Source organism: Notolabrus celidotus, chromosome 16, assembly GCF_009762535.1.
Source record: "Notolabrus celidotus isolate fNotCel1 chromosome 16, fNotCel1.pri, whole genome shotgun sequence".
NCBI lineage: Eukaryota > Metazoa > Chordata > Actinopteri > Labriformes > Labridae > Notolabrus > Notolabrus celidotus.
The window spans coordinates 24,529,749-24,553,282 of NC_048287.1; the positions used below are offsets into that span (position 1 = coordinate 24,529,749).

Here is a 23,534-nt window from a genome sequence, read left to right on the forward strand (position 1 = left end):
GGTTTTATGACATACGTGTCAACTGTGAATGTATTACCCTCAGGTCATCTTGGCCCCCTTTGTTGAAAGCTGGCTAGACAACCGGCATGGATACTAGGCGATCATCCACTACCCACATAGCAAAATTGGTCTGGCCCGGTTCTTGCCCACACAATACACTTAGACTCGGCCAACATACCGCAAAGAACGACGGCCTTTAAGTGGCCCAGATATAGTTTGCCAGAGACGGCCCACACATGCCCACACACTATATCTGGGCCACTTAAGGGCAGTCATTCTTTGCGGTATGTTGGCTGAGTCTAAGTGTATTATGTGGGCCAGAACCGGGCCAGACCAATTTTGATATGTGGGTACTGGTGGGGTTCATTTTACAATGTGAGCTAATTGAAGTGGAGTTGTAAGTGGTACTTATCAATAGCACATGCCTTAACCAATAGGTTACATGCTCCTTTGTTGACAAACCAGCCAGAGCACCAACGAGGACACTAGGCTACCAACTGCTTCAGGCGGAGTCAGTTTTACCACATAATTTAGTGTACTTTATTCAACTCCACTTAAAAAAAACATACTGTCCCTTTAAGAAAGTCTGACCCAAACACTAATTTCAGTGTAAAGGCTTACATTTTCAATATTTGAAAATTATTTAGCGCTTGACTTTGCCATCAGAAAGCTACTTTGTTTCAGCACAATTTTTCATACGCAACCCAACCCCACTTCAAAAAAGCTAACTATCCCTTTAAAGCCTTAATGATCTCATGTCTGTCTTATTCTATATGATTTTAAATAGGATTTTTACTAATGGATTTTGCGTGTCAACTCTTACCCATTGTTCACCTAATAGAATGTAATGAAGCCATCAACACATGTAAGGTGTTAATGACAGTAGCCGTAGCTCTTTGCGGTAAAAGGCTAATGAAGGCTTAAGCTAATTTAGTTTTTATTTAGCAGCACTCATTTAGCAGCTGCTACCATGACGTTATGTTGTTTTTTTAATGCATTCAACGTAACAAAAATCATATTATGTTATGATTTCTAAAACAGATTTTTACCGCGCAAAAAGTACTAAAGATATAACGACTATAATTTAAATTTTAGCTCAATTTGAACAAGATCATGTAGACTCTCTTACATTGTAGATAACACCTCGCCCATGCAGCCACCCACTGGATGTCTGTTTTAATTCAACAGCCTGTCACATGAGCAGAATAGTGGTTTACACCTTTTCTTTTAGTTGTAAGAATTTTTTCAGCTTTACGCTACTGCAAAACTGTCTAGAGTAAATTCCTGCCAATAAAGGGTGTTGAATTTATAAATGGCTGTAAACTTCCAGAGGGTGATACATGCACGTTAAAAATACATCTTGTTAAAATAGCAGATGAAGAAGACTGTATGACGGGTAAACCACGCCATATTTCTTGACATTTTACAGGCTCTATCCTGCGTTGGAAAGAGATTGCCTTTTTATTTCAAAGTCTGTCAACAATTTCTCATCTATCCCTTTCTTTCTTTCTCTCTCTCTGCTTTCCTCATCCTGCCTTCTTCTCACAACACACCCTCTTCATTTCTTTCTATCAACATCTTCCCACAAACATCTTTCTACCAGCCCATGTTCCCCCTCATCCGTCCCTCATCCCCTCTGTAACCTTTTCTTTCTGTCATTTATCACTCAGGCATCTTATTCTTTCAAAATGTCTCACTCTGTATATCTCAGTCCCCCTTTTTTTCCCTAAAGAAGTGGAATTGGATCAGTAAGGCACAGGTCTTTATTAAATATGGTGGAGCATAGAGAAGAGGTGGAGGTGTGAAAATGGGTGAGACTGTGACACAGCTAAATAAAAAAAAGCTGCTTGGCGTCGTCAGAAAATGCAGCGTATGAAAGTGGTGGAGAGGCGTGAGCGTGACAGCTGTGGTTTACGTGCATGTCATATTTACTGTGAGGACTATGACTGCTGACGGGGCGGCCACAATCTGACTAAGTGCTGTGTTAAATGGGCGTGATGGGGCCAGTGAAATAACAGTGGTTATCCAGCTAAGCAGAGGAAAATGTGGCAGTAATATGGACTCAGAGTTACAGATAATTGGCTCCTGAAATACACTCAAGTATCTGATGTTTGAACAATATCTCAGTCAGAGAAAATAATGAAGTCCTGTGGAAAGAGCTGTGAAAATACCACCATAGGAGACTTTGGGATTGTACTGATACCAAATTCAACTTGTGTAATACTGGAGATATGTCATAGGAGGCTAATGCTATATTTAATAGTCTAAAACTAATTTAATGATTACATATTGGCTGTTATGCCTTCTTTTTTTTCAGAAATATGAAACAATAATTCATCCCTATTTCCAAAAAATAGTTGGTAAGCTGTCTAGAAAGTAAACAGAAACAGATTGCAGTGTTAAGCAAACAATGAAAACTCATATTTGACTCAAAGTTGCACAAAAATGTCGAAATGTCGAAATTAAATTGTTTTTGGAAAATTTCTTGACTCTTTAGAATTTGATGCCAGCAGCACATTTCTCTCTCTCTATCTTCATCTCCTCTATCCCTCTTTCCAACCCCAACTCAGTCAAGGATAGATGTGTGTCTAACATGAGTCTAGTTCTGCTGGAGGTTTCTGCCTGTTAAAGGAAGTTTGTCCTTGCCACTGTAACTTGCTAAATGCTGCAAAGTGCTCTGCTCATGGTGGATTAACATGAGATCAGTCTGAGTCCTGTGTGTAAGATTTTTGAATATATATACATATAAATAAAATCCCCAAAGATAATGAAAATAATGACATTATCATTGAATATGTAGCGCTGTTGTCAGGCTAGAACCTTGTATCTCCAAAACCACAGCTTTTCAGGAAAAAAACAAACCTCTGTTTTTCAAATAACAAAACATTGAATGGAATTTAGTCACAAGCTCTTTCTAATGTTTTTCATTGGCTGGAGATTCGTAATGCCTACTGATAGATATTAGAGGTGATCCCAAAAAAATTGATACATGTGATAAAAAAAAAATCAATCATTCATGTAAATGGATATATGAGTTTTCTGCCTGACTGCAGCAATAGTTACAACATCTGACAAGGTGATATCTGCTTTGATGTCGAAGTACAACTTAAAAGGAAGGAGTGTTTGAAGAGACACTCTAATGTTTGATTCGTTTTAAAACAGAACTGTTTAATGTCTACTGATGGTTAAAATAACATCTTTAAAGCGGTCAGGAGGCTTCAATATCACCATTTTGTTGCATTTGTGTAACATATATAAGTCTTGATTGGTGTTGTCTATAACCAAATACCAGTAAACACAACAATGTGAACAGATTATGATGTATATGGATTTACCTTCTCATAGTATTTGACCTCATACTCCGTGCGGCTGCTGTTCGGGTAGGACGGCTGCCTCCACACCAAGGTTATGCTTTTCTGCTCGATCTTCTCCGCTCGCAGCTCGCTGATAAGGGAGGGGGCTGAAAAGAAGAGAAGAAGAGATGAGTTCAGGGATTCCAGCCTCATTCAATATAAATACAACAGCTTGAGGAGACCACGGACATCAGAAACAGTCTTTCCTCGTCTGTATTTCCAGTTTTCACTCAAAGCTCGACTGTGCAGACAGAAGTCAAGGGTGGGAACTGGGAAGTCTGCAACGAGGTGGATTTTACCTGACAGTAGAAAATGATATACTGTAAACCCTGCTGTATTGTCAAATCTGAAGGGACAGAAAGAGAGGGAGAGGACAGGTAGGAGGGGGGGGGGACGGATTAATTATTGAAGCAGACAGCTTCATTGCACTCCATGAATGGCCAAACACTACTTAGGTTTCTTTGTCTGAGTGAGTGTGTGTGTGTGTGTGTGTGTGTGTGTGTGTGTGTGTGTGCGTGGCATTGAACAGTGTCTCGGTCGGTACATCGGGACTGACAATAGATCAATACAGATATGGATTGACTGACAAGTTCGTATCGACACAGGGCTAACAGATGAAGACACTCTTAATCTGCACTCCTCCAGTCTCTCAATTAAAAACTGACCTCAGAACTTTTTCTGACTCAATCTAGAAGAGCTGCAGTGAAATCCAACCTGACGGGTATATCAACGCTCATTGATCACAACGGGGAACGAAACAGAAGATGAATTATCCGTGCAAAGCCGTCCAAATTAAGATGCACAGGCTCCCACTAAAGCCAAACAATCACATTAAAAAGCAGTTCTTTGTTTCTCAGTCAACAACTGACAGGCGGCACATAGTATGATAATCAGCCGGCACCACCCACTCCTGCTTAAGTTGTAATTATGTTGTGTATAATGAAGTAGGGAAATGGGCTGTCACTCAAACATACGCAGACAAATAATGGGGTGCAGTAAGGGGGGTCAAAGGGCCTTTATTTTGGGAGGAGCTGTGCTATTAAGGCCATTAGAGTATGGATTAGTTGAGGAGGGGACGGGCTGATTTCAGTCATCTTATTTTGTGGGTTACAATTAACACTGTTTTTTCACTTTGAATAATTTACTTTCAAAGTAGTCAGATTTTCTATGAGCCCTTTGCATTACTCATTACAGCAGACTCCACACAACAGTCTATGGTTTTGTTTTAGATTGGTATAATGTCTGTCAAACTTGCTGTTAATGCATTTAAGCTGTATTAATGATAGCTATTGTTGTATCATTAAAACAAGTCTAAAGTTGAGGTAGCCTATGGTTTAAAAAATGAAGCAAATTTAGAAGTGCTATAAACTAGGGATGCACTGATGTACTTGTTGACCATCAGTTTTGTCCAGCAGTCATCAGCGTATCGGCAAATAATGTGCCATGCACTGTTGCCAGTAGGCAATATTTATCTGTTGTGTTGCAACATTTTAATACTGGCAAGCTGGTGAACCTAACTGCTGATTCAGACAACAGATTTTCTATTGAGTAGAATAAGTCACCTGTTGGACAAACTCTGATTTGTTATTATGGTCAAACATGGAAGATGATGTCTGCATTGCAGTTTGTCAGACATGTTCCAGTGACATTTTAAGAGGGACTTAAATGGAGGGTGTAAGAGGGACTACTAGCAACTATTTAAATCTGTAAAATCTCATTGTTAATTTGAAAAACAGACAATAAAAAATGCTACCAGCATTAGCGCAGATTTTTACAATTGGTTGATCTCAACAATAAAGCATTTTCTTTGTAATGGCCACCAGGGGGGTGACTCCACTCTTTGGAAAAATAAGTCTTTCTGCACAAATCCAGATTATGGTCTTGCTAGTTTCGCACCTTTTTTACCATGTTATTATGTAAATTCGGTGTATAATGATCCTATTTTTTTTCAAATGTTAAAAAAGCAGGGTATGTTTTGAAGTGAGGCTACCTGCGATTGCCAAGATATATCACAATGCGTAGCCATCCTGTCATCCAAATATGGAAAGGAAAAAAAAGTAGACAGTGACTGCAATACTCAAAGCTTCCAATAGGGAGGTTCACAAACCAGTGACTTCAAGGTGACAATATCTGTTTTTATTTTGTAATCTATGGTCTTTTGTCTTCTTTTCTTTCGTCTTTTCTATCAATCCGGTGACTGCTCCCTGTTCTCTTTCCCCCTCTATATCATCCCTGACCTTTACTCACCAATTCATCTTTTTTCCTCCCTGAAAACAGCCACGGTAATGAATATGTTCCTCCTGTCACTCGCACATAAGAAAAACTATGATAGCACAGCAAATACTACACACATATATACACACACACACAAACAAAGTGTCTGCATGGCTCCTTCAGTGCGCCTCTGAAGCAGGATATTACAGTCATTTTAGGCAGCGGATCAAAGACACACTCGATCTGTCTGTATATCTCCCTGGCTGTCCATCTCCATCTGTCTGTTTTTTGATGTCTCAGAAAATACAGGTATTTATCCATTATTCATGGTGACTCCTGTGGCATCACTGAGGAAAGGTGGGTGTGTTTCAGTTTTTATTTGTATGTGTGTGTGTGTGTGTGTCTCGATGAGCGCTGAATCTATCATTTTATGTCTGCCCAATCAAGCTGAATGGAGGGGGAAGAAAATCCAGACAGTATAATGAGTCTGCATGTTTGTATGTTAGTGTGTGTGTGTGTGTGTGTGTGTGTGTGTGTGTGTGTGTGTGTGTGTGTGTGTGTGTGTGTGTGTGTCTGGTTGTTTATCAGCTCTGTTACAGCAGGAATGTGGCTGGCTGTTTTTTCTTTAATCAATAAAATGCAATCAGCAAATTCAGAATAAAATAGGGACATGTGGTCGGTACATAACGATTCAACATGACAGCTTTTATTCAAAATTATGACATCAGTTTGATGATTCAGTCTTTGCAGTTTATTGTCGCGGGTTTATTCCTCTGTCCGGCTCATTTATTCTAACTTGATATGAAAGACAAGTAGAAAACACATGGCAATGACATCATTAGCATTGCATCTATAGCTACCATACCTGACTAGTACTAATACTTATTACCCGGTTGTGTTAGATGCTTCATTTCGATTGGTTAAAACCCCTTGACGATGGTTATTAACTTTCACTAACACGAGCAACATCCGAGGCAAACTGATCACACATCACATCAAATCAATCCATAGAAAAGAGATCCAGCACATTTCGCTTCTGGTTGGTCTGTTGATACCGTACAGTGAGATAAAACCGTTAGCTTCCATTCGCATCAAAACAATGTGGCTAAAAGTGTCTTAACGTACTAGGCCCTAAATGGATTGGCACCATCCTACTTGGCTGATCTTCTTCATGTTCATAATCCAGCTCAAGCACTGAGGTCAACAAACCAGCTGCTCCTGGATGTGGCTAAAACACGGCTTAAAACCCGGGGCGACCGAGCCTTTGCAGCAGCGGCCCCCAAGTTCTGGAATGGCTTACCACTCCATTTACGATCGCCCCCCCCCACTGTTGAATGTTTTAAATCTTTGTTTAAGACCCATCTCTTCTCTTTGGCCTTCTCCTCATGAGGAGGACGTTAATATCCTGTTATGTTGTTGTTTATTGTTGTCTTCATTGCCTTTTTACCTTGTAAAGCACTTTAGCCAACACTAGTTATTTTTAAATGTGCTATATAAATAAAGTTGACTTGACTTGACTAAAACACACACATTCCTTGCAACAAGCAACTTTAGGTCACTGGTCACTAAAAAGAAACTTAAACCATGAGCAGTGGTGATGATAGCAGCAGTGTTAAAAGCTGTGCAATATGTCAGTATTTCAATACCATAACATGTTAATTAACTAGTCTTCATGATAGATATCTGGTCTGGTGATGGACATACATTTGATCTGTTTATCAGTAACTTACTCACTCTGGTATGATATTTCTTGGCAGCATGTCAGTTGAGTAATGCCTCTTCTGCATTGATAAAAATGTTCCTTTAAAAAAGGCATCATAACTTTGCCTGTTTTTCTTAACTTGTTCTACTTTAGAGCAAATATGTTCAACGTATTTCCTCACTTTTCATCCCACTGATGTCACAGCGGTGAGTGGCGTCTGGCCTCAATCATGAGGGCTACACTCGCTCAACAGATAAGTGGTGCCATCCACTGTTATGAAGCTTATTGACATTTAATTACTAAATCCTGAATAAAAGACAATGCCATCTTTTTCAGATGTCATATTTGGTTTATCAAAGAATACTCAATTGAAAGGTAAATCAGAATTAAACATAAAGTATGTGAATTTCAGAATTCCTCCCTGAGGGCGTAATCGAAAGTAAACTAAAAAGATTCATCCATTCAGGTTGTCTTCTAATTTGAAGCATTTAAGAGGGAAATCTACATCAAAAGTAAAATGAGATTACGATTTATTGCTTTGATGCATGAAACATAACCTAAAAAAGTTATTTTTGAAGTTGCACTTTAATGTTTGATTTGTTTTAAATCAAATCTAGTTCACTGTCTGCTGAACTTAAGAAAAGGTCAGCGTATTCTTTGAAGTGGCTGGGAAATATAAATAGCTACATTAAGTGGCGGTTAAAAAAGTATTAACACTTTACTTTGAAGCTTTGAGTCATTCCAAGGAATAATTTAACACAACACAACATAAATGATAAATTTCACATTATAAGAAGTGTGGTCAGGGTAGCTGTAGGCACTAAATGAATAAAAATGCTAATGAACAGAATAAAGGAATGTAAATAAACACAGATAAATTATTCTTAATGATAAATGACTCTGTGAAGGCATTCATTATGAAGTATAGAGAAAATAAAACAGCAGCCAAGCTCATTAGAAAGTGAAGTAATTACTCCCACAGCATTAAACAAATTGAGAAAGAGAGAAGCTGGGTAGTATGGCGATGGTTCAGAATATAAGTAACACACCCTCAATGTTTTTAAGTCCCTACCATCCAAACAGAAAGAGAAACAGTCTTACACAGTGTCAGCCTGCTCTACCATCGACTCCTCAGGCCACTGCTTGCTATTCTTTCCTTCCTTGTGTGCTGAATTATGCATAAAACCTGTGTCTGCCTCCAGACACCACATCACAGCTCAGTCTGACACATAAAACACAGGTGAGCACAATGTCTCTATCAATACAAAACCACATAGAATAACTGAGGGGTCTAAATGTAAGGTGATAGAATGGTTTAGCTGGATTTTCACCTCTGCAGCTGGAAAGAAATGGGCTTTTATTGCAGTAGCAAGGAACTGCAGGAACTGTCCTTACTCAACTCTAAAATGTGGACATTATCTGTGATAGAGTCTGAAGTATCCAATACAAACACTGTATATTCAAGTGGAAGTGACCTGTCACAAGGCTGGACTATTTCAGTATCTTTCCTTTAAAGCCACTAGAATATATCTTTACTTTAAAGTAGAAACAAAAACGTATAAAACCGAATTTAAAGTTGATCCCACTGAGCCATGTGTCTAAACCTAGACAACTTGGTTGGTTACCCTCCCACAATGCCAAAAGAAAAGAAAAACATAAATGATCATTTTCAAAAACAACATATTTGACTGCGTATAAGCAACGGTATTACGTACAAACATGAGGATATTGGTTGTTTTTTTTAAACAGTGTGAACAAGCATAAAAGGAAACTTGGTTAATTTCAGGACAAAAGCGATTGATGTTATCAGGTATTGTAAATGTATATCTTTTGCTACATGCTTGGCAAAAGTATCATTTCGTACATGCTCATCTGACATGCTTAGCGCCGCTCGAGTGGCTGCTAGTTGCAGCAGCTCTCTCTCCATTGTTCTTTTTTCGACTTTTTTTCATATCTGTTTAGTTATCTTTGTATTTGGAGCCTGTCATGACTTGGCCATGACACCAAACTGGCTACATTTGCAGTGGTGTTTTTACTATTTTTGTTCCTGTGTGTGTCCAGAGATCCTGCATGTAACCATGGTCGCATTGTTTACATATGAGATCAGCTGTTAGTAGCCCGTAGCATGTCGATGCTAAACGATGCTAGGCCCGATGTTCCCTGCGAGCTGAGGAGAAGGAGGCAAGGATGACGTGCTGGTCCTGAGGTGCAAGCTAAAAAAGACGACATCGACCTGTCCTTCCACCCACCGTTATGTGGAACGTAAGATCTATCTACCATAAGGTGGACGAGCTAACCCAGCACCAGAGGGAATACTGGCAGAGTAGCATCATGCTAACAGAGCTAACACCGGACACGAACTGAAATGAAATTGAAATGAATTGAAAGGATTTCACCTGCTGTGGGCGGACAGGATACAGGAGAGCAAGACTGAACTAACTGGGGAAGAAGGCCAACTCAGTCCTGGACCCTGTGGAGGTGGTGGCTGACAGGAGAATTATGGCCAAGCCATAATATATCTATATACATTTTTGTACTGCACACCTTCTTGTTTGCTGATGTAACTCCATGAATTTCCCGTTGTGGGAGGAATAAAGGAGTATCTTATCTTATCTTATAAGTAACTCAACGTTTACTTCTGGTTTAACAGCAAATGGGACTCAAACACTGGTCTCTCGTTTTATTTGTGTTAGCTCATTCAACCACACTGACTCCAACACATTTTAACCAAATTTGACAGGTTGCCTAAGTAAACATGGTGTTGGTAAGCTTGAGGGGACTCGCCCGATGCTGTGCAAAGGGACATAGTTGCGTGCTCACATGCTGTTAGGACACGGTTGAGATTGCAGCCTGACTAAAAACTTAAATGTAGGTTTTAAAAAAGCTGTGTTCAGAGACGGCCTGCATGGCTGTATTTGGAGAATGTCTCCATCGATGAAGAAACTGGACAAAAAAAAATGTGGGTTAAACAGCTTCCAAAGCTTTTGTTAAAGGAAAAATGAAAAAATAACAAAGATGCATACAAGTCAAGAGTCATCACACAAGAGCACATGGCAGAAAATGGTGGTTCGTGTTGGGTTTTGCGCTATATGTGAGAGGAAGAAAACAAAGCCCACCGCCATCTTTCGCACTCACATGTACACAAATTCCAAAACACACAATTGCACAATGGTTTTCACAAGTAATGGAGAGGAGGTGATGGCCTTGTGGGCAATAAGCCTCTCAGTTTTGCTGCTAAAGCACACAGCAGACGTTCTCAAAGCCTCATCATAGAGCAGAAATCACACAGCAGAAGCACTGATAGGCACTCGTCACAAAGATATAAGGCTTCTGATAAGATCCAATATGAAAGCTTCTCTGTACACATACCAATCACTGACACAGATAATGGTCTATAAGACTTCAAAGGGACACAATGATGAGAGCGGGAAAGTGAGGCATGAGGACGTGTAATAGATGGAGTTTGGTATGAAATGGCAAACAGGGAGCGCACAGCTGTTCCTCTCTGTGATTAAACTTCCATATATAGGCTGAAAGTACGAGCTCAAGCTGGATGTCTTTTAAGTTTGATAGATTCTGACTCTACTCATCAGGTCCTGTTTGAGAGGAATCTGAAGTGTTATTGCACTTCTTCACTCATGAGACATTGCTAACAAAATAGGCAGCTCCAGTACACCCAGTTCAAGTCGTGTTTCTTTTCATATATCTTGAAAAAGATTTAAAAAAAATTCAAGAGTGTTGGAACCAAAAAACTACTTTCAGTTTTGGCTTAGAGTGCTGTAAACTGTAAATCTGTCCCAAATGAGTTTCAAATATTGGAGGGGATAAAAGAAAATATGAATATTCTCTCTCTTGTCGTCTCTAGTTGAGTACTTGCAATCTCCAGATTCAGATGCTCAACTTTCTGGTTCTCTTTAATCTACATGGAGCAACAAACTATTCCTACGTCAAACTGCGGAGAAGCTTCATGACGCAGGAAGAGTTTCTGTTCTAAAATAAGCTTATCCTCATGTACTGATAAAACTTTGCTTTTTAACCCTTGAAGATGGAGATTCTCCAATTGCTCACAGGGGATCTTTTTTTTTAATATTCCTCTGTACAATTATTTAAAACTGAAATTAAGCTTTGATTCTTTCTGCAGCAGAATACTCTTTTTCTTACAGCGTCTGTGATTGATGACATTTGTTGTATAAAATGGGGTTAAGAAAATTACCTTCAAACTGGTCATGAGGGGGTGGGGTAAAATCGCTTATTTCTGTAAAAAACTGGTTAGAAATAGGAACTCCAAAGTGCTTCACTGAGTTAAAAACAAAACAATAATAACATAAAAAAAACACAAAGAAATATGTAGATAAACGAAAATAAGCATTTGAATATAAAATGTATTACATTTAAGGGATCAAGAAAAAAGATAGAAAGAAGACATTAAGCAAAAGTAAAAATCTAAATGTTAAAAAATTATGAATATCCTAAACTTCGGTAATTACAGATAAATAATTAAAACTGTGCGTCTACTTGTGTTATCATGTTCTGAAGATCCAGATAAACACAGATTCACCTACTAAGAGAAATTCAAGAAAATATTCCATGATTTATCAAATTATTTTAGATACACTAATATTGTCTTAACCCTTCTGAAATTTAGATTATGGTTGAATTATTTTAGAAAAATAATTTTATTTTTTTAATTTAGTAAAATTTGATGATATAACATGTCCATTTTATTCTACATCAATACATTATAACTGCTACCTCAGTTTTTATGGTATGGTTCATAAATTGCAACTCTCCAGCTCTGGTTGTACAGTTTATAAATATTGTATACTTGTGTGCATAATCATTCATATAAAAAGGAACATGGGAGGTCATAACTTGAAAAACAAAAAGCTGAATTGAAAAGCATGTGTCGTCCCAATTCCAAAGGTCCTTTAGAGTTCCAGATCAAACTTTCTTCTTGGTGCCCAATCATGCACACACTGTGGGTTACATGGCAGCAGCATGCTCAGGTCTCCATGGCAGATAGGTCTATGAAAAAACATTGGCCCAAAATGGCAGCCATTGCTGTAGGCTCTTGCATCCATGAGCACACATAAGACAGCTCAGGTACAACTGGCATCTCTATGTCGTTATCGAAAGAGACAGGCAGAGGAACTGCTCTCCCCAGAGGCCACGACATGAGCACGGCTGAACATTTTGGACTCATTCTTACTTTTTTAAACCTTTTTTCCTTCCTCACTCCTACCGGCCCCTCCTCGCTATCTCCCCTTGTCTCTTTATCTCCATCTCCGCTCTGTTCTCAGGGGAATCCGTTGTTCCCTGCGGGCCTGTTTGTGCCTCCGCTGAGATGACATCCATCTTATCAGGAGGGGGTTTCATTGTTCTTCTTCTCACCCTCTCCACCACATGTGCAAGTACACACAGTCCCTTGTGTCTTTGCATATTAAAGAGTGGAAGTGATCGTAATGAAGAGACGAAAAAGCCACGAGTCGTGGGCAGGGATGAGCGAGAGAGCCGTATGTGTCAGGCTTGTTCGTGTTCAAAGGGTTAATGGGGAAGAAGATTGAGTTCCTGGTGGGCACAGCTCCACAGGCTTCTACCTGGGGGTTAAATGGATGGTGTTACGATTTATGTGACTTACAGCAGGGGAGTGGGAACATTATGTCTCTTTTGGTGCTAGTGTCCCCAGGGCTTTGAATACACCTGCCGCCACAAGTATTTCTCTCGGGGGTTCTGAAGTCCCTGTGGGGCTTGCATTTGCGTGTGCACTTCTTAAATGAAACCATCAGTTCCAGCAGACAGGTAGCTCTGTGGTGAAGTATTGTCAAACATATGCACTCATTTTAACCTCAGAATAATAATGAATTCAATCAAGTTTAACAATTGGATTTGGCTGTTGATAGATCTGAAGTAAGAATCCTCTGCTGAAAATTTTCAATTAAAGCTGTGTTTCCACTGCAGAGACTAGGAACTGTAAAAGGTTCAGTACATTACAAGGACTCTATATTAGACCCTAAAGAATCAAGTGCCTGGAGGAAGTAGTTTCCACAAGTTGATCACAATGAGCCAACATGAAGCTGGCTACTTGCTAAATCATATGATGTTACTGTTACCATTGCAAAAAGCTCAAATTAGCCATATGCTAACAGAAAACAGCTAATGATGTGATTTCAGTGAGTGTAATATTAGTGAAGTTGATATGAAAAGGAGAGCAATGCAGAACGTATGAATGATAATGCTGTCAAAATAAAATAAATGCTTAATATTTATACTGCTCCATCATTATAAAAGGAAATCACATGTAACGTCATACTATCAAAATAAAATCACACAGTTATGAATGATTTTGAAATCATATACTGAATAAATCAATGGACAGAAGCACAGCTATCCTGAGTGAAGCAGTACTTTTAGAGCTCCTCCTGGTGACTGGCTGCACTATAGTTCCTTAAAGCCTGCCTCCTCCATTAAAATAGATGGAACATGAGTCAAACTATGACATTTAAGTACACAGCCAATGCATTTTTCTTCACCATGATTCCTGTCAAAGCAGTTAGTCCTTATCATGCTGTGTTTTGTCCAAGTGTTTATGGTTTCAAAAAGTATAGTTTTAAAAAGTTATTTGATGTTAAAAATATGATGATTGCCAGCTTTGTTTACAAATTCAGGCTCCTGGTAGCATAATCTGGTCTGCTGGACTTTAAAACTGAGAGATCTTTGACGTTTTATCACCAAGGTAAAGGTGTGATCGTAGTCCCGTGTCTCCATCAGCTCAATAAGTCAGCGCCCATTGAAGCAGTATATTTTGACTTCCCATCTCACAATCGGCGGAAGTGGTGTTTTCCATATTAATATATAGTGAATGTCTGAAATCCTTATTAATCTAAAGCAACCTTGTTTGCAGGTTGCAGATTAAAAAACAAATTTAACACATTTATAAGCATGATGGAACATAATGATGTAGGTAATTAAACACAGATAAAATTCTCCATCTCTCATTGATCCTATTAATGAAATCCAGCTCAGCTTTTATATGATTTCTGCAAAGAAGACCTCTGTTTATGTTCTTTTTATTTCACACTGAAATGAGAGCTGAGGTAACTCTAATTCTAAAGAGGCCGACTGAAGTTAATCTGCATTCATAAGCTTCTTTAGATTGATTATTCACTTTAAAGAGTAAGTATAAAATGGGACAACATTTATACAACTTCAAACTTTCTTGGTCCAAATGGTAACTTTTATTCATGTTCCCAGGAGTTTACATGTGAACGCATGTCACTGCATACTCATGTGATGATATAGTATACAAGAGTCATGCTGTCTTAATCTGGCCAATCCCTGCGGTGGAGCTATATCTGGCAACCTCTACCTGTTTTCAAGGCAGTGTATTTTGCCCTATCAGCATCCAGCCACCTTGCTGCCTCAGCCCAAATACACATACATACATTTGATAAATTATTCTGCACTGTATGGAGTAACCAAATCAGAAGAATGGATCATTCTGAAAAAACGAAGCTTTAATTCCTGCCTGACATCATATTTTTCAAAGGATATAAAAAATAACTTATCAAATTTTAACATCTTTCTTTGTGAGAGATGGAAGTGTTGCAGGAAAGACACCTGGACAGGGCTCATTTCTATCTAAACAGCAAGATTATATGCTGCAGTGACTTGATCCACTAAGGTGTGTGAGCATGTGTGTGAGTAAGTGTGTGTGTGTAATAAAGAGAGGAAAGTCTCAGTGATGGACTGATTAAATGTGTCAGTCAGCAGGTGGGTGGGCGAGAGAAAGAACAGAACAGTGAGTGAACAGGCAAGTGGGACAAAGGAGCTCTCTCTGTATGATATATTCAAAATGGTCCTGATCAACATAATCCAGCTGTGAAAAAACACCAGGTCCTCAAATTAAGCTTAAAATAAGATGGTGAAGCATTCATGCAAATGCTTGCATTCAAAAATAAATCATAAATTGGCATTTGAGGGCTTTTCTGCAGTGAGATTAGAGGTGATTTAAAGGAAAAGAAACCTGCTGTTTGTCAAAAAACTACCCATTACCTCTTGGTTAAAGCTGTACGGTGCTTACAAATCTGGCAAATCTGGCAACCCACACTACCACCAAGGGAGAGGGACTTCAGGCCGACTTACTTAAACTGTTCTGACAGCTGCACACTGACTGATTCTGAACACTCTTCAGGCCCAGTGTGCTTCAGCCTCAAGGCAGAGACATTGTCTGATCACGACACGTCCATCAAGTCAGACAGCGTCCGCCCGGAGCCTCAAACAAATACAAACACAGGACACACACACATGCATAAACACACAAAGCAGAGTGCCCAACCAAGGCTGCTGCAGGACATTGGCTAAGAAGGTGTAGAAAGCGCTTTCTGCACTTACAGACCTGCAAGGAGAGGAAATGCATGGAGGCATGTTCACATCTCTATTCTTCAAAACTAACTCAGTGCAAACTTAGTCAAGTAAAATGGAGGTCTCATATGTTGAGAAAGGAGGTGATTGGTCTTGGGGAAGACTTCACTTATAACTTATAACTACTTAAAAAAAAATCCCACCGAAAATAAAGCAGACAGTCCTTTCCTTCATCATTATGTTTTTACTGTATGACCTCTGTATTCCTTCACATGTCATGCTCTTTTTTAGATTTCAAGTGATTATCTGTCCTTCAAAAGAAAACATATGTAAAACGAGCCAATGGTGAAAAGACCTTTGACAGAAAAATCCTCAGTTTCACCTCTGCCCCAGATGTGAGCACAGCCTGAGGAGTTACTGGCCCCAACCATCTCTGATAGGGAAAAGTGAAGCAACACCCTGTCATGCAATCAAGGCAATGGCAGCAGAACTGGTGAGAGCATCTCTAAGCTGCTGATCACTATGAGCAACTTAAACCATAAGCAGTAGTGATAAAAGAAACGGTGTTAAAAATTTTAAAATTGTGACGATTGCCTCAAGTATGTTTGAAATGTGTCAACTGCAAAGCCCTGTGAGCTGAGTGTGGACAGAGGACCTTACCTTCAGTGGAAATGTGAGTTAAAACAAATAAATGAGCTGATATCTTAACTGAAATGTTAATGTTTAATGTTAATTTGTCCAGAAAGCAGCTTGATAAGAAGTGGAAGTGTTGCTGACTATGGAATTAGAGGAACTATGTTTAAACAGCTCTATAAATAAATCATCTTTAAATCAACATTTTGTGTCAACTTGTTTTTGTCTTTTGCTGGTAGCCAGGTAATAAGCTTGAAAATATATAGTGAACAGGTAAGACAAGACCCCTTTGCTTTGTGTTGAGGTCCTACTCACCTTGTCTGGGTTCTAGTTCAAATAACCACCTGCTTACTATTTTCCCAATGCAGTACTATCTAAATAAGATTTTACTGTTTTAGTTTGACAAATGGAACAAATGGGAACTCTTGTATGTACAGTTCAGTACTTTTGAACAACATTTTTATGTCAAATCTTCATTTATAAAAACTCCCAATTTTTGCTTTGCAATATTTCGACTCCAAAAGAGAAGAGTTAAAACGATGCATCACATGGAACAACACACATTATGTATCAATATTTATGATTATATTTAATATGATGCATCTGAATAGATGTATTTACTGTTCTTCAATGCACCTGGGAAGATGTGGCAAAGATTAGTAAAGACACAAGATGGGAAATACAATCTGAGGTGATTGAAAATTGAATATTAAGATTTTGAACATAGGGATAAATCTCCACAGCACTGCATGAAAAATACATTTTATTTTTTAAGCAAACTGTATGTTTTAAAACAATGTAAAGGGCATACGGAACCACAAAGAGGTGAGTACATGTCTGACGCTGTTGGTCTGATGAGCTGAAATGTCTGTCAGCCACCCACCGCTGTATCAGAGTACGCTGTCATTCAGAGAGACAGCCGCATCCCTGCACAACTTTCACTCTCAGCAGGACACCACCAGCCTCCGCTCCCCTCGAGCAACATAACCCACAAAAAAAAAAAAGATGGCACGCACGCACAAACACAAACAGAGGAACTGTAAAGACCTCACAAGGTATCAGACGGGGGAATGAGAAGGAGGAATGATTTTGAAGTTTGAACTTTACTTCCTTGCCTCTTTGTGACGATAAGAGTTTGTGTTTTCACCTGTTTCTCTCCCCTCCTGGGAGTATTTTCAGCAAAAAGTGTGCATCAAAGCCAACTCTCAAGCTTTGTATAATACTCTGATTATGTGGGATAACATTTTTCCTCCAAGCTTTGTTTTTGTTCCTATAATTGAACACCACAATTCCCTGAACAACAAGAAACAGCCGGTAAAAAAAAATCCACATACAGAGCGCACACACTGGAATAAGGCCCTCAGAGTGCCTCTTCATAGACTCCAATTATAAGCCAAGAGGTAGGCAATTAAAATTCCCATCACAGGGTGAAAGAGCGTCTTAAGTGGCTGGGCTATAGTCCTGAAAAGTAGCTTGATGACTCTATTCATTTGGTGCCTGCTGAAGCCTCACCTTCCCATCACTTCTAATTAAGGAGGCAAAAAAAGAGGATCCAAACGCCTCCATGCTGAGGGAAGGGAGTGGAGAGGAGGTGGAGTGGTGTGACAGTGGAGAGAGAAAAAAAAAAAGGCGATTGGAAAGTGAATGACAAAAAGAAGCAAAGGAGGAGGAGAAAGAGAAAAAAAAGAAACGTGACCTGACAGTTTTTATGGCGGGATGCAGTGGAAGTGTGATAGCAAATGAATCCAGGCTCAACTCATAAATATTCAAAGAGTCAGACTGAAGTGTGTACTCAGAAACTGGAGCTCTTAGAAAAATAAGAGACTCCAACTCCATCGCAAACTTACATTTTCTTATTATTATCTAATTTCCTGCTCTTAATTGTTGACTGTTAGAATTTACTTCAGAAGATGCATTCTTATGAAATGTAATGTGTTATAACTGTTGGTCATATTATGAGTTCTGTATCTGATTATGAATTCAATATTATTTTGCCTCTCTGCCTGGTGTGGTGCTGTTTTCTTTTGTACGTGCTCCTCCTTCCTCCTCTTCACCGTGCTGCAGGGGTCTGCCCCTGATTGGACAGAAGCACTCTTGGCTCTTCTTCCTTCAATTTTAGCATTCGTTGGAGTGTTAGAGACTTTGTGGTGACGGACAGTTTTGTAGTCTTATAAATATTATAAATAGTGGATATATTTCTCTGTGTTAAACTAAAAGCAGTCCTAGAATAGTGGAAGGGTAGAGTAGCCTTTTCTCCTGATCTTCAGATAGGCAGTCATGTCTTTCATTTATCTTTAAAAAGGTACAACAGGTTTGGTTATTTAAGAGATGTTTTGTGTTTTATTTTGGCATGTATTCCCCCTGAAGTCTTTGTTTATTAATCTTGTTTGTTAAAATGTATAGGTAGTTATCCTTAGGAGTGAGGAGGGAGAGGATCACTTTTATGGCTGGGTGAACAAATGCAGATCTTTTGACTCACAAAAGCAGTGTCTAGTTCAAGCATCTGGAAAGCACATGGGCTTTAAACAAACCCCATTATGTTGCACCTCCATGTGCAGAGAGTGTTTCTCATGCTCAAATACATGAATGTACCGCAATTTTTTCTTTTGATAATGATGTTGTTTTACCTTAAATTGAAACACAAGCACTACATTCTAACTAATTCTTAAGTAGTTGTGCAGAAACGTCTCTTATCATTGCTGTGCAATAACTCTGTAACTATTGTTTTTTCTTGGGCTATGCTCACTGCATCATTCACTTCATATCATAATGGTACATACCGTGTGTTTTTCGAAACCAGGTTAAGTTTTTCCTGTGCAATAACTTAACTATGCACATAAAGAAAGTGACCATAGTGTATATGTATGTGATACATTTTTTCATTTTATTTTATATTATTCTTATTTTTAATCTTTAATTATTCTATTTTTATGCCACTGTCCCTTGCTGAAAACTGCTGTAACAAACATTTTTTCAAAAAGTTTATCTTATCTCATCTTATTTTAAATTGTATCTAAGTGGAATTTATGGTTCTGCCTTAAATGTGTATATTTGTGCTTAAATGTATATATTTCTGCAAATATACATATTTTCTAATATGTTTTTCTTTCTCAGATATCTTTTTATTTATTGCCTCTTGTTTTTTATTTCATCAATTTTCATTATTCTATTCTATGACTGAGCATAATGGACACATAAAGGGGGGAATATGCAATTTCAAGAATAAAGTTGTGATAATCAGAAAATAAAGTCGTAAATTTACAAGAGTTGAGTCATAAAATAATTAGAGTGAATGCGTGATGGAAAATAAAACATAATGAGGTTAAATTTAAAACTATGAGGAAAAAATTTAATTAAAAAACAAAAAGTCGTAGATTTCCGAGATAAAAGTCGCACATTTATGAGAAGATTTGGACAAAACTTAAACTGTACATTAGCCAGATTCCTTTTTACAAATCTACAGGAGTAACGTTGGTATCTTATGCGAATAAAGTTTTAATTTTATAAGACAGTAATTGTACTTATAGGCTATTTTTTATACATGTAAAAACAACATAGGAGGATATCAGCTGTTTTTCCTAAAATGAGAAACGTGGATCATCTTGTGAAGTTATTCTCGACAGCTGAGGACAAACAGCAGTTTCTGTGTGTGCCCTTATCTTCTTACCTTCAACAGTAATTCAATATGATAGTATTGTCATTTTCAAGCTTTTGCAAAGTTCCCACATGATGGGTACTTTAAATTTGGTTTGGTAATTTTATTCTTTAATGCAGCAATTTTTCCTGAGTTGAGTACCAATGGAGGGTTTTTCCATTGTGCTTGTGGCACTTTCACTTCAGTAAACAATATGAGAACTTTTTTCCAACATTGATGCCAGGATTCTGCTGCATTCTGTTTCCTTCATCTTTAATCACTGAAGGCAGCAGACGGCTGTACAATCTGCTTCCCTCCACTTCACTGTTTTTATCCTCCTGTATTCTCACACTATACATCCTCTGCTTCTCGTCTCACTTTCTCGTCTTTGACTCTTTAAGTTCCTCTTCTATTCATCTCTAGACCTCTTCTCCTGACTTTTATCCACCCACAAACACAAATGTACTCCTCAAGCAGTCACTTCTTCAAAACAGCACATTGAAAAGTTTCTACTGTATACAAACATTTATTTTTTGAGATGTATTCATCTTTTGGCCCCCTCACCCTGCACCCAGAACACATTCTGCTCACAATGCTACACTGCTCACCTCCCACCCCATCCCTCCACTTCAATATTCACCCCCTTCTTCTTTTCCTCCTTTTATGCATCCATCTCTCTGGCCCGTGTAACTCCATGGGGACCGACCATCTAAAGCCCGGCCAGTAATCCTCTCAGGATATTGAAATGCCAATCCTTCCTCCTCCCTGACCCGCACCTCTACCTCCACCTCACCCTTTTTTCTACATCCTCCCTGCATCCCTCTCCTCTTTTACGCCTCAGCCAAAGCACTTTGGATGTACCACAGGAGGGGGGAAGACATTCAACCCAAGTGTATTTTATTTACACACACACGCACTAAACATACATACATAGAACCATGCTGAGGCAAGATGTCATTAACCTTTCTTGCACATGCACAAATCAAGCATGAAGCGATGCAGGGATGCGCGTATAGCATGCCAGCATGGTTAAGTGCATCCATGAAAACAGGCACGCACACACACACACACATACACGCACACATATATATATGCATCTCTAATCCACAGCTGGATAAGGGGCCCCATGAGCCAAGGGCAAAACTGATCCCCCATTTACCCAGCTCATGCCCCATCCCCTCACGCAACTCCACTCATGCTTCTATCCCCTCTTTCTCTATTCCTTTCCTTTTATCCATCCTTCTATCCTTGACACACCATGCAGAGTCCCTCTACCCCTTTCCCCCCACTCCCCTTCCCCTTGGTGGCCTGGAAAGTCCTGATAAAACCCAAATCTCTCTGGGAGAAATGCACTCCTCCAGTGTGCACATGGAAGTTTAAGAACATGCTTCTGTAAAATTCAATTAAATTTGCTTCTAATGGAAGGTTTGGGTGTCACTAGATTTAAAATGCTGCTTCAGACTCTTTTCACCCACTAAGAAATAAATTATTAGTAAATGCAGGGATGTAAATTGACCCCCTGTGTGCATGAGCGTGGTTTTGGTCCCAATATAGCCCCTGCTAGCACCTTTTACCCCTCAAACTACGACCGTGCCCTTAAATCCTCAGGCTTCTTCGCCCATCAGCTGCCAGCTAAACCACACCACCCGCTGCTAACAAGCTTACCATGCCGAGAAAACAAGCTAGAATAGTAAAAGAGGATGGTGAAAGAGTTGTAGGAAGGATAAAGAGAAGAGGAGAGGTGAGGTAGCAGGAGGGAATAGTGGGAAGAATAGTCATGGATGGAAAAGGGAGAAGAAGGAGGAGGAGAGGGAGGAGGGAGAGAAATTGCCGGCTAAGAATAGTGAGTTCATTGGGAGAGCAGAAAAAGGATAAGGTGGGGGGGGGGAAATGAGGGAGGAAATAGAGGGTAAAAAAAGCAGAGATCGCAGGACACAGAAAGGAGGAGGATCTAAAAAAAAGTCTTAAAGTAATAAAGAGATGATGAGTTGGCGAGAGACAGGAAGGTGTGTGTGTGTGTGTGTGTGTGTGTGTGTGTGTGAGTGTGTGGTGGTATGTGTTAGCTTTGTTCCAAATCCCCGCTGCAGATCTCATAAAGGTCAGTGAGTTTTGATGCTGTAAAGTCTCTGTGTGGAGGTGCACACATGTACGGACAGGGATGGGTTTTTTTTTCACCTCTGTACCTGACCTGGCTGCAGAGGATTTACGACCAGAACCAGCTGCTCCTACAGATGATTTATACATCACTGCCCAGAGCAGAGAGCAGAGAGTGTCCGATAACTTCCACAAGAGACAATCTTTCCACTGACAATCCACCAGGCATATCATATAGCAAATAAGACACAGAGTCCGATGCTGAGGTGGACAAAGTTGTCACAAGTATGTTACAAAGCAAATAATTTCCTTGATGTTTAAACAGAAATTTTAATTTCATCTAGCTCACTAGTACAATTCTTCTTAACATGGCTAAACATGAGATCACAGAGTCTGTGTGTGTGGCTAAAGTCAGCAGAGCTAGCACCACCAGCCATTGGTCCTGCTTACATGCTAACGCCCACATACAACTTTATCTCTTTTTTCTATATCAAAATACTGCCGAACCATACCACGCTACAAGATGTCATTTGTTATCTGTGTTTGCTTACATCTGGGTAGTAGAGCATTTTTGCAGTATGGTAGTATCTACAGCCTCAGCTAGTAGTGAGAGGCTGCACTACAGTTTAACTACAACATATGACCAGCATTTAAATCTTATAATAACACAAATATTCATAGTTTTTTTTTTAAATGACTAGTAATTCTGCTACTGACGTTTTACTGTGTAGTTGTAGTAAATGTGCACATCCCTAGCCTGGAGCGTCCACATCTTTGATTTGCCTAAAGAGCTATTAATCATAGCATTACACTTATTTTGCAGTGTCAAATAACCAATAAAAACTAAACTTCTCAGACAAAAAAAACACTCAGGCAATAATTTGTATAATAAGGACAAAGATTTGGACATAGACTATGTTTTAGAATAATGTTTTTGATGTGTATTTTGATTGTCAAGTTTGACCCATTACCTATCTGTTAGCATGGGGGTGGTGGACTATATGATCTTTACTGCATCCAGTTTGAAGGGGATTCTGAAAATATTTGAGTTTCACTTTTGGGGAGCTGTCATGTGATTCATCTTGCTACACAATCCACTGTATTGGATTGATTGTACTATGAGGTTTGGCAACACCAACCAAATTGAATATATTGTTTGGTAAATATTTGGGAAGGGTGTAGGGTGGATTTTTGATTTATTTACCAATGGCATGAAAGGCTTTAAACTTTTGGGGTCAGTTCGGGAGTCCTATTGTGGAGGATTGGGAGGGCAGGTTTTAGCTATCTCCTTTTTTTCGAGTGAGTGTTAAGTTGTTCAAACTGATGGTTTTCACCATGTCTTAAAAGGTAATCCTCATCTGATACAATTCAGCAGGTTCCTGATCCCATAGCAGCCTTCTAATGAAAACACAAGTACAAACACGGTTCAAACAGCTCTGCTCCCACTTGATCCTAAGGGAGAGTTGTCCACTGAGGAAACCTGGCAAGAGGGTTTAGGTGATCTGTAGTTGGCTGGCTGTTGATCTGAACCATGCTCTGCTGG

At 39.2% G+C, this 23,534-nt stretch overlaps 1 protein-coding gene across 1 annotated transcript in view; it reads right to left on the bottom strand.

The window, feature by feature from the left end:
- Nucleotides 1–23,534, bottom strand: part of LOC117828239 (ephrin type-A receptor 7-like) — a 203,196-nt gene that overhangs the window by 43,541 nt on the left and 136,121 nt on the right. Inside the window, exon 6 of the mRNA XM_034705270.1 lies at nt 3,336–3,460. Coding sequence (XP_034561161.1) covers nt 3,336–3,460 — 125 coding nt within the window. The remainder of the gene's footprint in view (nt 1–3,335; nt 3,461–23,534) is intronic.